Genomic DNA, 15,270 nt, shown 5'->3' on the forward strand with positions numbered 1-15,270 from the left:
CTAGGAAAATCAGTGGAATTATCCCCGGACTTTAAAATTGCTCTTACAAACCCACAAGATCAGAACTCTAAATTTATTTTATTGGGATAAAATGGAGACGAACAATTTTATAAGTGAGAGTGAGCATAATAACAATTTAATGTACTTATTTTATAAAATGCATATGCTTATTCGAGATGTCTTAACTAATTTGGCTCTATTTGGATAGACTATCTCAAAATATAATTTTTACGTTGGCTTTGTTGATTATTTTTATGGCGCTAATTGGATAATAATCTTTAAGAAAAATTTTTGGAAATCAGAGAAATTTGCAAATAAATCAATAACTTTTATTAAAAAAAGAAAATGCAACATTATTCCTGAAAATAGTAAAACTGGAGCACTTCATGATCTCAGGCTTGGTAAAAATTGATTATTGACCCTATACATATAGGGTGTCCGAAAATTTTAGAAAATAGTTGAGTAATTCTACTCTATATTAACAGAGTTACATAACCTCAAAGTGATTTTTTAATTAATTCTTTGATGTTAGCTTTTTCAAGATATTTTTTTAATTAATATAAATATATTTTTTTTGTTGTACTTATAACCAAATTAATATTGAATTTTCGAAACAGGAACTTAGATCATTATTTTAATGGGTACAACCACCGTTAAATTTATTGCTCATAACTTTCCACCTTCCCGTATAATTAACAAGTTAATGTGGTACAAATGAGAATTCTGAAAAAAAAACTATTACTATTACTTCAATGTGATCAACACAAATAAAATTAACTTCTTGATTATCAACAGATTGACCACTTACTCCCGCTGACGATTTTACTTTTATTTTATTTTATTTTAAACAGATGGGAATAACCAAAATGTGAAAATAATGCATTTTCCCACTTGCACGCATATGACACGAAAGGAAACGCCTAAGTTGGAAACTGGCATGCTGTATCGGTATTCTATACAAAATGAATTGAAAGTAGTAAAAATCTAAAAATATATTTCTTAATTTATAAAGTATATAAGTCCTTTCTCGTAAGGAGTCTTTTATTAGATCCGTAGCTCGCCACAAACTTTTCAAGTGCCCTAAATAATATTAAGCGGAGTAACTTAAAAATTAATATCGATTATGGCGGTTGTGTAAAGCCGCATAACAGAGATTTAAAAACCAGGTAGCTACAAAGCATTTTATAATCGTGTTTTCCCCGACTTTAAATTATACACAAAAATTAAATCAACAGGTGAACGAAGTTTGTTTTGCTTATTTTGCGGCTGTGTAAAAGGAATATAAGACATTTTTGCTAGCCTAAGTGCTACAGTTAACCGCTACATGAAAACGTACTTTGCAAAGAAGTTTAATAAAATATAATTTGCTATATTAAATAAGAAGTTGAGGTTTTTATGGCTTCATTACTAAGTTGCTATGTGGGGAGCACCAGGTTACGAGAAATCTTAAAAAGTATACCTAAGTGAAAAATGAATGCACACCTTTTTGTAATTAATGAAATAATAGGTATGTTTCCCACTCTGATAGCTACAAAATATTCTTTCTTATCCATGATTCCAGTAGTATATTCTGAATAAATCAGGGTTTATGATGAATTTGTTCCTAAATATGGATGTAGATGTGGAGTTAAAAAATTTACAATTTTTAATCAAAAACACAATTTCAATAATATACGATTTAGATTGCGATTTCTGCGCTGTTGTACCCTTACACAACTAGATGCTTAACTCAAAATAGCAGGATTATTATGTACTCTAAGGTTTATAAAATTTTTCATATTCATGTAGGAAACTCTATTTACGAATGCGAATACGCTTCAGTCCCCAACCCCTTCAATTATCATATCTGAACAAACGGCGGAATACAAAATCTGTATTTAAATAGGGTTCACAAAATTGTTCTGCTAAAACCAAATGAATGCCGATATATTCGTTTGAGAACGAAGCTGTTATTTGTTTTGGTTGTGGATCTGAGAACAAAAGGTAGTATTTTCATCTCTTTTTGATGCTCTCTGTAGCATTCGATTGTCTGCTGGAATTGCCTTAAATTGCTTTTCCGACCGCTTTCATAATGAAGCAGAACTCCTCAGTGGCGGAGATTTACCTTTGCCCGTATATTTTCCACCGTCTACGTTTTCTTTATTGTCATTAGCGAACTATTTCACTATCGACGGGAGTCTATAGTTATTTTCAGAATATACACAAGTACAACTAACTGTATTCGATTTTTCCATTAGAGAGAGGTATAAGATAATTTTGAAAGAATTTTGAAAAAAAAAATTTTAATAGTGATTTTTTCCCTTATTGAAGAGAATCCTGATATGTTCAGGGGAGTAGGAAATTATTCTCAATGTTTCTGAGTTTTGTTACACATTGTACAGGGTGTTAATGAACTTATGTCAAATATTTTTGCCACATATCCTCCTTTATGTCAAAATGAGGTAAATACACGGATTTGCAAGAAGCCACCTTTTGAGAACTGCTGATTTTCATAGAAGATGTTCGATGTTCCTACCATTTGTTTGCACACACGATTCAGCGCGACATATCCAATTCGCTCGCACGCGTTGCAACATTGCCACGTCCTCTCGAATCGTATTACAAGCTTATTATTACAAACATATTACAAACAGTCGATAGTATTTCGAAATATAAATCCTAACATTTTCATAAATTGATTGTTAATATGTTCATAATGAAGAGAAAATGATAAGTGAGGATTCAGAATTAGGTATACCAAGATCTTTTTTTGATAGGTTCGTTCAATGGAGATAACATTTATATTATAATCGTACAGTATGACATTTCTTTTCTTTGAGAAGGACATTGTTTCACATTTATTAATATTTAAACTTAAATTATTTGCCAGACACCAAGAATACAAAAGATCAACATCCGTCTGCAAGGAATAACAATCACCTTCCATTATTTATATTTTTCAACATTTTTAAATCATCTGCATATAAAAATACTTGAGACTTTATATCTTTTACAATGCCATCAACAAACATGATAAACATAATTTGACCTAAATTTGAACACCACTTGTTGAAACATACAACTGCGATTTGAATCTTTTATATTCTAGATAATTGATTCTATTCAACATTAAAGACATAAATAATTTAATCAAATTCTCGTCTAATCCAAATTGCCACGGTTTATTTATCAGAATATTGTGGTTAGCCGGATCAAACACCTTGTTAAAATCTGTGAAAACTACATCAACTACTATTAAGAGCTTCCGAAACATACTCTCGTCACTGTTGAACGACCTTTAATAAAACCATGTTGGTTGTTACTAATTTGCCTGCAGATATGATTGGACACAACAGATGATACAATAGATTCAAAAAGCTTTGCAATGTTCGGGATAATTGCTATTGGTCTGTAGTTTTTAGTTATACTTTTTGAACCAGATTTATAAATTGGACATATTTTGGAAACCTTCCAGCATTCATTAAGTTAAATACTTTGCATAATGGTTTTAAAAGAAATGCAGGTATACAATCAGCACCCGTTGTTAGATTGGCTTTTATTTTCTTAGCAGCACTTCTAATATCGCACACGTCAATTTTAAAAAGCCTTAAAGTGTTAAACCAACACAAGTACCTTCATGGATTAAATGTACTCTCGAAAAACAGCACAGCAATCACTACAACAATGTATTATAAACTGACTTTCGAATACAATCCGGTTTCATAAGAAACATACAAACTCGTAAAAAGTGTTACAGAATTGTTTGTACTCGTCGTCATAAAATACATGTATTTCAGCAGTTCCAAAACAGTTTTTAATACATTTTAAATTAGCATTTTTCTCTATGGCCTTAAACTTCCGATACAAGTTTGTATCAGTTTTTACTCCTTTTTCACCCCCTTTAAATTTTTGACATCCTGTATATTTCTATGGTAGTTTCCGCTTGTGGTACCTAATCGACTGCGCACAGCGTTTTGAACAGAAAAGTTTACTCTAGAAATTTACGTTTATACTTTAGCGACCAACCCCTTCGTCCGACCAATTTGCGAAACCCTCGAAAATATCCTTGCGACACGGAGGGAAAATGTGGCACGAGAATAATTAGTTACAAGTAAAAATTTGCAACGTATCCCACTCGAGTCCCCGCTGGTTTATTCAGCAACAAAGACACTTGTGGGTGTGCGGAGAAGAATCGGTGGCAAGTAGTGCACTCGAGCTTTGTGCTGACTTAAGTATCACGAATCAGCTTAAACGAGCACGTCGAAAAATAAGTACAAGAGCTCCAGTGGGCCAGCTCGAGGCTGCCGGGTGGTCACTTGGACTGCTATCCATTAGTGGCAATTTGTTGTGCCGCGGTTTCTACAAACAAAAATCCCCTATATCGATCCCACTCGCCGCTTCTACAGGGCCTCCTAGCACGGTAAATAACGCTTAATTTTATTGGACGTCTCTCAACGCGAGAGAGCCAGAAGTTAGTTAGGGTAAAAGGGGAAAAGTTGCTCTGCATTAAAAAAATGAAAAACGTAAATGCATTAAAAAATATTTAAAAAAACAGTAATATCACTTTTAAAACATATACGTGCGACGGCCTTCAAATGGACACAAAGTATGTGAAATAAAACAAAAGGGTATGACCCCTGGAAGAATTAGCAAAAGAGTTAGATTCAATATTGAAGTTCCTAAACTTACTTGTATTCTCTACTTTGAAAAAGACATCTTTGCCATTTGCGTGCATAACTTTTCTAATGCTTCTGACTAGGACGTACGTCCAAGTCATCAATCAAATGAAATGCAACAATTTGGACACAGTAAAGCAATATCTAAAGTGGGAAACCCAATTTTACTAAAATACCAGAAAACATAACACTTAAAAGAGTGTAGACTCATTGTATAAACCACGAATAATATAATTCATTATACTTGACGCTATGCACCAGATACACTTTTTTCTCCGTTAGGAATGAGTTTTACGAACAACTGAAGGAGCAGCAATGGGTTCATGCCAGTTCTACAAATCTCTACATGGTGTCAATCTCTCACATTGACCCAAGCCAACATTCTTCTACCCTACCATACCTGCACAGAGGGTGCCAATCCTCCGTACAAGCATAGCTAATCTACGGTCTACCGGCCGCGGGATTCGAAACCCGGGCAGATCGACACATCGATTTAAGTACTGACGCCTTAAACCGTGCGGCTATCGACCGTCTTGTAGTAAGTAATCACCAATATTATTTACTTGCGCCGTATTATTTTCCTTTGGCTTGAGCAGTTTTTAGTTCGGTCAATAAAAGCCGCCCGATCTAAGTGCGTTCATACCGTGCTAGCGCCCGTATTCAGAATGCTGGCAAAGTGGCCACTCTCTCCAGAAACCTCGAGGCCAATTCGATCACCTCGAAATCGCTGAGCGCCACCAGGCCACTTGATTTATTTATTTTATGTTGCCTTCATGCAACGAATCGATTCCTTAAAATTTTTATTATTTTCATTTTGGTTTATAGCCAGATTATGACCTGCGATAAACAAGTGTTCGCCTGGAAAATACATGAAAGTTCCAAATAAGAAAACTCCCCAGCGCCGGAAGTTGAAGACTAAACATGTTTTGGGGAATTTCTTTTTGTTTATGGGGCGCATTTAGTGTCAGGTGCTTGAAATGCGCGGATTAATTTCACGGTGTTAGCTTGTCTGACTTATGGCCCTATTCGGACACTTCATTAATTTGAAAAGAAGAAATGCAAATAAAACAAATGCTTTTCTGTGCCGGTTTTTCAAATTTATGTATTTTTTGCCTCTTTTGTTAACAGAGAAAATACATTACGTTTCGGAGAAATTTTTGCAGTGAGATTATAATTAATTAATTTATATTTTTTCCTGTTTTTATTAAATATGTTTCCTAACCTCTAAAACTATTATTTAATTTATTATGTACATCACAGACAACGATCATTTGGCATTATTTTGACTACTATTTAAACTTAAAGTAGAATACCTTTAAATACTAAAGTAAAGTAATTTATGTTATATTAACAAAGTTACATATCAAATAGAATTTTTTAGACTACTTCGTCTTTTTTGTCTTTTGTGTTTGAATTATTTCCATTAGTTCCCTCACTGATGGATAAACTTGATAGAGCCGTTTGTGGTATAGAATTGGACAGAATAGGCCTCCCGATTAATAAAAAATATCTAAAAAATATTGTAAAATATTAATTTTATATTCAGAAGTAATATATATAATTATAAATACACAAAAAATGGCATATTCATTTGACCAGACCCCTATCGTTATGTCTTAGTACTCATAAATGCGAATCTGGAGTCAGTTTGGTGCTTCCATCTTTCTCAGGCATCTCTATATATTGTATTGCATTTTGAAAAGCTTATTGGTTTCGTGACGATAAAACATTGATGTAACTTGTCTTTGTGTTCATGTATTTTGGTCTGGTGCGTTCGTCACAAGTAATAGACTCCAAGAAGAATTTTCGCAAATAGCCCATTTTTTGAAGATTTACATTTTCTGATGGGTGCTGGCGTCAAATTGACTTCAGATTCGTGTTCAGCGGGTACGAATACATAATAATAACAGGGGTTTGATGATCAAAGAAATAAACCACTTTTTTTGCGAGCCTGTGTTATTTATAGCTATAATTAGATACAGTAAAATTTTCATTTAAAAAAGTTATTCTTATGATACATCATTTCTTTGTAATACATGACTAGCTGAAAGTACATACCCAAATTAAACTCCATATACTTAATAATATAAGGTACATAAATAAAAAAAATCTATAGTTAATTTTACGCTTTAGTTTCACCCAGACCTCTATACTTTTCCAATAACCTTTATTTGTTTGTATACACATGAAAAAATATTGTCTTGAAAAACCTACGATCGCAATTTTTATTATACAGACTTTCCTAAAAATGTTTCCCCAAATAATTGCATAAAAAATTTCAAATCATCAAAACATAAAATTAACAACGTTAAGAAGAACACAATATTGTTCTGTTTTGTTGTTTGAAGCAATTGACTTACCATTACCATACCTTACAGTACCATTTTTCAAACTAATGGTATAAAAAGAGTTTAATATTAAAATAAAACATAAATTGGCTTGTGTATTTACTTTTACCCCACCTTGCACCATATTTACTTTTCCATGAAAATATTATTTTTTGGAACATACTTTTAATATTTATTTAAAATATCTCTTCCTTAGACGTAATTATATTAATATCACTGTGCCTACCTTTTCTTTAGATCTTTCCTGATACTCCTCTTGCAGGTGTACGTCATGAAAATAAATATTCCGTACAATGTGTGTGCTAAATCCTTGATATAGAAAATGTACCTAGCTGTGTCATATTCTAATTTCAATCCGGCTGACCAGGATATCGTTTGAATCACGTGTATGTTAATTACTGGGTTAATACCCATGGCAAAAAGCAGCTTCCAGTACAAAGTAAATCTGAAAAAAAAAATTATACAGAATTTGTTTAGTCTACAATAAACAATTGACAAAGTTTGTTTGTATGAATATTATTTCTTCACAAATAACTGAAAAATTAAAACAATGGAACATATGAAAATGAATTACAAATTTATTAACGTTTAGCAACATTGCCTTAAAAGGCCGAAACAGCTTTTTGAAAATAAAAATTTATAAAATTAAATAACTATACTACCTAAGTATTAACACAAATTTAAAAATATATGTTAGGATATTTGAAAAAAAAATACAAATTTTTATCGATATACAGGATGTTTGGAAAAGTTGGTACAAAATTTAAGGGGGTGAAAGTAGAGCTAAAAATAGTACAAAAAGTTCCTATAAACATTGGTCCTCCGGAGCACCGTTACTGAGATATGACCCTCCATTCTTTGGATATTTTTTAAAATAACTTTATTTCTGATTAAGATAATGGAATGAAAATTGTAGTTAATAATCATACCATAAGGGTCTTTAACTGTCGTAAGTTTCATCAAAGTCGGTTATAAATAAGGATAGTTTTCTAACTACCCTTAACAGAAATTTTTCGAATTTGTTTTATTCCTTTGAATTGTAAAGCAAATAATATTATTTTTTATTGAATTAGACATTTTGAAGAAAAAATTTCTCCGCGTTTTTTTCGAATGCTGCGTAGTTTAGTCAGAAATAATTATTTTTTAAATAATATATGGCTGACAGCAACATTTTTGTAACATTTTGTGATCTTTGTGCTTGACTTTGCATTTCATTTGATTTTTTTACGTTTATCATGAGGAGTATGTGATTTCATATTTTCATATAATTTTGGAACTTATAATCACCCATTACTTACTTCTTTCTGTTGTCCTGACTAGATGCATGTCGCCTGCTGTCAGCCTGTTGTAACAATGAAGTCTCTCTTTTAACATTTTGAATATTAATTGCAGTCAGTATGAATAGAACTGTATTTATTATCACCAGAAGCAATACTGGTCCAAAGTAGTAGAACAATATTGGAAAGTGACCTAAAAGAATATTTGTCATTCAAAGAATTTACTAAAACATAATAAACAAATATTTTTTAATCTTACAAAATATATTGGTTATAAGCTCGAATCAAAGAGAAATATGTAATTATATATGTAAAAAATAAATATGTGTGATTATTTTAAATTAGGGTAACTAAAAAAGCAACAAAAATAATTGAGTCTTCAAAATATAGCTAAAGAGGGTTACTTAATACTTAAAACAAAAAAATTTATATACCATTTATAAAACAGAAATCAATGCCCACTGCAGGATACAAAACAGAATTTTTGTCTCCATAAGTGTTTATCAGAAAGACGACCAATACAATGGTGAAGGGTATTCCCCAAGCATAGATGTTGCATAGAAAGAAGAGCCTCTTTTCCAGATTTATTTGTCCTCGTAAAACGCTAAAAAAAATAATAAAATAATAAATACACAACGTACATGTTCATAATAAATAAGTGATTTTGAAAAGTTGATATAATCTAATTTTTTTAATAACCCGTGACTGGTCCTTTTGGCACAAGGGTCTATTTTATTAGCAGCATATCATTCTATTTGTCAACTATACTAATATTGTTCGTTTCCCAATTTACAGTTATTTTAATTTAGCAGATGATTTTATGAGTGTTTATTAATAAGGCTGCCAGAGAAAGCCCAAATACAATGGCGTGCCATGTGGATCATGCTTGAGCAGGATGCTTTTCACGTTCACCTCACGTTAATATACTGTTGCCTTCGTTATCGTGCGGATGTTGCGTAATTGATTGCTATCCGTTGGTGTTTATGGTGGTGTATTGTAGACGATTGAATTTGTTGCTTTTTAATAAATAATGCGTACGCCTATGTCCCGCGGCTCGGTTCTAACAACCCTACTTATTAGTCATTCACAAAATGAGATAATACGATTTCTATTTAAAATTTTATTTTATTTTGTACAAATCAATAGAAGTGAAAAGGAGATAAGATTTCTTTAAATATAGTTGAACTTGCAGATATCCGATTTATCAAAATACGTACACTAATATTAAGTATTGGTTTTGCGCGATCAGTAAATTAATTGACGTACAAATTAGACGCAAAATGAATGCATCTAATCAGTCGCAGGTTTGCTTCACATGTTATTGCTACATTTATTACACGATAATATTTTGATCTGGCAGTTCTGTCTAACAATATAATAACTTGTTATCGTGTGGTATTTGTTAATTGGTTTATGATAGTATTTATTATACTCGTATCGACGTATTAATAATTTCAATTCAGTTACTTCTCCATTGCCCTTAAATCACTGACCTTATTTTGTAATTGTATTGCAACAAGAAAATTTGGAACTATATTCCTATTTCTACGTATAAATTAATCATATGACTTACCTAAAAGCTAGCCAGATATCTGTACACATAACATTCATCCAGAAGAATGACGCAAGCATGAAAAATACTATCTCATACCCTAAAAATACAATAAATTTAGCTTTAGTAGTTAAAAATTTTAACAAATTTGTTAACCAAATATCAACAGAAAAGACAAATTTTCAAAACTAAACTACCTAACTAAAAGTAGGAGAATATTTTACTAATCTTTCCAAAATTAAAGTCAGTATGTCAAAATAAACACTTTTTTAAGAATACAAGCCAAAAGCGAACTTAGACTAAGACAAAAAAGTATGTCATGTATTCAAAAATGTTAATTAACTCTAAGTAAACATTTTGCAATATTTAAACAAATTAGAGAAGGGAGTGTCTGGTTTGAATTAGAATATTTTGAAATCAAAAGCATGAGCAGGAAAATTAGAGGAATGAACGGCTCCTTCTTTCCTCAATTCGCGCAATAATATTTTTGACAGCATCACAAAAACATTGGGGTTATTAATAAAAAAAATATATTTGTAACTGTAATTTTGACACCATTTATTTTGAAAAAGAAGTATCAAAGTGAAAAATGGAATAAGGAAAGTCCAATCCTGTTCACCCAAATAATCTGTGTTTAATATTTTTGTAACACATTGCATAATTTAATTTTTAGATCTTGCATGTTACAAATAGCTCTAAGATTGGAATTGATACTGATTTTTCGATTACAAAGAACACCTACCTAATATTTGACACAAAGGGTTGTTGTATAGCTTGTAATACTGCGATATGGCCACAAAGACATTGGCAATACTTAAAGACAATATATGCCGCATTAGGGCTCTTCCATGTAAAGTTGGCTCGGGAAGTACGGCGTATACAATGAAGGTTATTAGTAGGAACGGCAACGGAGCCAGTTTAGCTGCAAAAATTAAAAAAAATAGTCTCTTAATGAAATGAACTCATAAAAAGGTTGTTAGGATGGATACCGCTTTGTGGGCGTGGGTTCGAATCCCACTTCTGACATTAATTTGTACCAAATTTCCTTTATTTAGCACAATTTTGAAAACCTAGACTTCTGGTTCTGAAAAACAGTCACCTATTTGGTAAGGTTTCCTAGAAAATAGTTTTTGAATTTGTTTAATTTATGTTAACACCTTTAAAATATAGGAAAAATCGAACGACTTTATCAAACATTATGTCCATTCGAGGGCATTTCTCCGAGTTATTGTTTAGTCTATATTTATTTATGGCTTTATTGTATGCAGTACTTTTTTTATATAAGTCAGATATATAAACTATATATTCAGTTTCTTCCAGAACTTTTATCACAAGTTCTCTGATAACCTATAACTTTGTATATATTACTGGTCGGCTCATTGAAATCATCATCCCTTCTATTTACGTATTATAGGTCAAACTAGTGCTAAATATTCCAACGAGTAAAACATTATAAACTAAATTGATAATCGAGTAGAGTTTATTTTGTTTTAATATGCCCGGAACAACTCTAGCAATTAGAACACAATTTGGACTGTGAAATGTACTTAAAGTAGAAAAGTAATATGGAATGCAAAATAGATATTAATGTGGATACTATGAGATAACAAAAGGTATAATTTTGCCTTAAATAAATACCTAAAACGTAAATCATCCTTTCCGAGTGTGCGACAGGACCCCTCGGCAAGAAACACAAATAAGCAGTTAACCCGTCTTTTTCATCAATGCAGTACCTGTCGTTGCTGTACATCCTGTTGTAAAAAGGATAGTACAAACTTCCATTCTTCTGTATATAAAATTTTTGCCTTGAATCTACATTACTCATCTTGAAATACTGGTATTCCTTATTCTTACAGTCCAACATTCCCACCATAAATTTATGCTCAAGATACACCTGCTTAAAACCATCGTAAATGGGTACAGTGAAGTTAGTAGAATTTGTTCTAACGCGATGACATCTGCTAACGGAGAATCCATGCTCAGGACTTTCGTTGTGAAAGTGGTGGAATCCTGACTGGCAACATTTCCTTACACAGGAATGCATCTGTTCGCATCCACAAAGTTGGGTTCTAGAATCGGTGTAATTTTCGTAGTCAACTTCTATATTCGTACACAGATTAATCGATTCCTGTGGATCACTGTCAACAAAAGCACTTGCTGACATGACTATTAACAATAGATTTAACACCGGCTTAAGCTTCTGCTTCGCCATGATAACCTCAAACGTCTAAATACCTTTTTTGATACTAGTACACAACGAGGCAAATAAACAGACGTGTTTTAACAGATGTTGAAATTTGATCCATTCCTGCCGCTGCTGCATAAAAACATTAGCGTAAAATAAATTTACTATACAACAGTTTTTCCATATGTTGTTTATTTATCTTCTTTATCAGTTTTATTATTCGATCTGCTAAAGGGTGTCTCAAAATTCACGCAAGAACTAATTTTGATAAAGACATAGATTGTTAGTTAAAAATTATAATTTTTTTATTGATTAATAAAGTATATAGGGTTATGTATGGGAGCATGTCGGGTAAATGGCCTCCACGGCTTTGCTGGCATTCACGCACACTTTTGTCGAAATTTTCCAAGACCGTTTTGCATAAACGCGTCTGAATTTCGTTGATACAGCGCTCATTTTCATTCTTCAAGGCGTGGGTGGTCATGGGCTTGTCGGCATAAGCCTTAAACTTCGAAAAACCCAAGTAATGATTATCAAAACGGGAAATTACACGACCAGGAAATAACTCATGTAGTAATTGAATTGTTTCTCGGATTGCATGGCATATGGCAATGTCTTGTCGAAACCATATGTTTTCTACATCCATATCTTGCAATTTAGGAACAAACAACTGGATTATCACGTCGCGATAGTGAGCACCATTAACTGTTATTGGCCTGACCAGCCGCATTTTTGAAGAAGGATGGTCCGATGATGACCCAAGCCCAAAAATCCACACCACAGTGACACGTTGTGGATGCATTTCTTTCTCAACAATCACTCGTGGATTTTGTGAATCCCAACTGCGATAATTTTCACCAAGATGAAGATAAGTCTCTTCAGTGACGATGACTTTGTTCGAAAAAAACAATTTTGTTCGAAAAATCAATTCCACAAACTCTCTCCGCTCTGCATGGTGAGTAGGCTTCGATTCTTGAGTCAGTTGAACTTTGTAAGCATGAAGATGCAAATCTTTCGTGAGAATACACTATAGAGAGCTTCTCGTAATGTCGAATTCTCGACCACACATATGTCTGAATGACATAAGAGCACTGTTTCCAATCCAAAATAGTGAAAATAGGTATTTTCTTAAATGGCTCGCAAGATCTTGGATTTAATAAAATGTTACTTTTTCTTGTGGATATTTGAAAAATATTTTCATTCTTCACACCTTGCAATAAGAAAAGATAAATGAAAACAGATTTCAGAGGTATTATTTTTCTTGAAATTCTTCATAATGTCGACGACCATGTAAAAAAATACATATTTGGCAAAAGTGGAGATATTTTGAACAATTCATTATTAACATATGTACTGTTAAGTGTTTTTCTAATAATTGTGTGCTTTTTTATCAATTATTTTATTATTAATAAGCGTTTTCATGCCGTGTGCTATTTAATATGTCAATATTTCCAAAAAAATTCTAGATGCTCTGACGAGAAGTTTATTTGCAAATTCTTGTAAAGACTCGAAAACATAAGGATATAGTGGTCTAGTTCGATGCACATAATTTTTTTTGTGGGACTGTGTTATTTTAATATTTAGATAGCTTTTATGTTAAATCATGCTCAAATATCATTTTCACAGTCCATTTTGGCGTTAAAAATACATTATTTTAACACGAAAATAGCAACAAAAATATGAAAAAAAAAATTAATATATTATTGACTGAAATTTGGTGCGTAATTGTAATTTTTCTATCTTTCAACGAATAGTCTTGCTATAATTTTTAAGAATATCTAATATCGCTAAAAGGATAAGACTGACTCTCAATATACACATTTGTATTGTATTTGAATTAGAACTAGAATTTTGAGTAAAAGTCCAAACATCATGATAATGTTGGAAGTTTATCAGCAGCGGATCATAGATCAAATAAGCCGTTGTAATTTCTCAAATATTGAAGGTAAGCAATAATTAAGAGATGGGGAGGATCCGCATGGCTGTCTTTCATATAAATATATGCCCATCTGCATAAAACTTTAAGTTTAACTTCTAGAGGCATAAAATGTTTGCTTGAAAGTGATGCAGACAAGTGAAGTTTAACAACTTTTTTTACAATTCAAACTGCACACCCCTCTCCTCCATTCTACGTCACTGGAAGACAAATTATGTTTACCTTCCGCGGAATTAAAAAATCATTCACACATTCAATAGCGTTTCTTGAAATAAAAACATTTGTTTTTTTAAAGTGAATTATATAAAATTTTGTTTATATTAAGTCGAACTTATCGCTTGTCGTTATTTATGGTAGATAAAATTTAAAATATAAAGCAATACTTTACTACTTACAGTTTACATTCTTCCGTCTGACGAAATCAAACAACAAAGAGCAACTATTGCACGAAAAGTTGTAGTTGTTGGTGTGTGCAAGGCAGTTACCATCTTTTCTAAAATTATGAAATTTGTAAGTATAACACAAATTCGTGATAACGCACTATTGTAGAACACATAGGAGATAAGAGTGTACTCATTAATATAAGATTTATATGAAATGCTTCTTCCATTTGCTTTCTTTTTGCGTCTTAGTTAACTTAACCTCAAAATCTAGGCTGATGAAACATATATTAATATCTCGTTATAATATTCACTGTAGTAAGTGTTTATAACACCTACATATCAAAAAGATGATAAATATTTTTCTATAAGAGTTCTTTGTATTTTACCAATTCAAACTTGAAGCGGCATTTTTTGTGTACAATTTTAGAAAATTTTGTATTTATCTTTTAATATCGATTTTGAGGCTATTTTAAAATATCATGTACAGGGAATTTAATTTTGTTCAGAAAAGATATAGTTTTTTCTCACTAATGTGCTGTGGGTAACATTTAAAGAATATTATTTTTGTGCAGTGTTTATGAAAATAGGTAAAAAAATGTATTATTTCAATCGGGAACTTAAGTAAACCCGTAAAGATTAGTGCGAGCAGACTTTTGTTCTTTTTGCTTCATTCCATAAATATCGAGATGTCGCGTTTTTTTTATAATATAATACGAACTTTGTCTTTCAGACAACAGTAACTAATGTAGATAACGCCCAGAGAAATTGCGGCCTCATTTCTTAAAATGCTAATGCATTGAGTCATATTTTCATTTCATAAATTGCATCAGTTCTTTTGCATGTGAAACATGAACAAAATAATATTATTAAAATTGTTAATATAACTTATTTTTAAATGAAGTTATGGATGGTTTGGATTGAGATTATCATCTCT

At 31.9% G+C, this 15,270-nt stretch overlaps 1 protein-coding gene across 1 annotated transcript; it reads right to left on the minus strand.

The window, feature by feature from the left end:
• Window positions 1-5,744: 5,744 nt before the first annotated feature.
• On the minus strand, window positions 5,745-12,051 carry LOC108909830 (G-protein coupled receptor Mth2-like). Its single transcript, XM_018714257.1, has 7 exons — window positions 11,471-12,051; window positions 10,575-10,754; window positions 9,854-9,932; window positions 8,715-8,884; window positions 8,302-8,473; window positions 7,230-7,448; window positions 5,745-6,165 (listed from the first exon to the last, which is right to left on the minus strand). Exons 1-7 carry the CDS (start codon window positions 12,042-12,044, stop codon window positions 6,033-6,035), a joined length of 1,527 nt encoding a protein of 508 aa, XP_018569773.1. The 5' UTR covers window positions 12,045-12,051; the 3' UTR covers window positions 5,745-6,032.
• Window positions 12,052-15,270: the final 3,219 nt, after the last annotated feature.

The sequence above is a fragment of the Anoplophora glabripennis genome, unplaced genomic scaffold (genome assembly GCF_000390285.2).
Source record: "Anoplophora glabripennis isolate ALB-LARVAE unplaced genomic scaffold, Agla_2.0 scaffold28, whole genome shotgun sequence".
In the NCBI taxonomy this organism is placed as follows: Eukaryota; Metazoa; Arthropoda; class Insecta; order Coleoptera; family Cerambycidae; genus Anoplophora; species Anoplophora glabripennis.

Excerpts from the sequence above, each read along its gene's own strand:
- LOC108909830 (XM_018714257.1), bottom strand. The coding sequence starts at position 12,044 with ATGGCGAAGCAGAAGCTTAAGCCGGTGTTAAATCTATTGTTAATAGTC. Across the intron at positions 10,755-11,470 it reads AAGGATGATTTACGTTTTAG|CTAAACTGGCTCCGTTGCCG; the intron begins GTATTTATTTAA and ends TAATTTTTGCAG. Across the intron at positions 7,449-8,301 it reads AGTCAGGACAACAGAAAGAA|ATTTACTTTGTACTGGAAGC; the intron begins GTAAGTAATGGG and ends TTTTTTTTTCAG.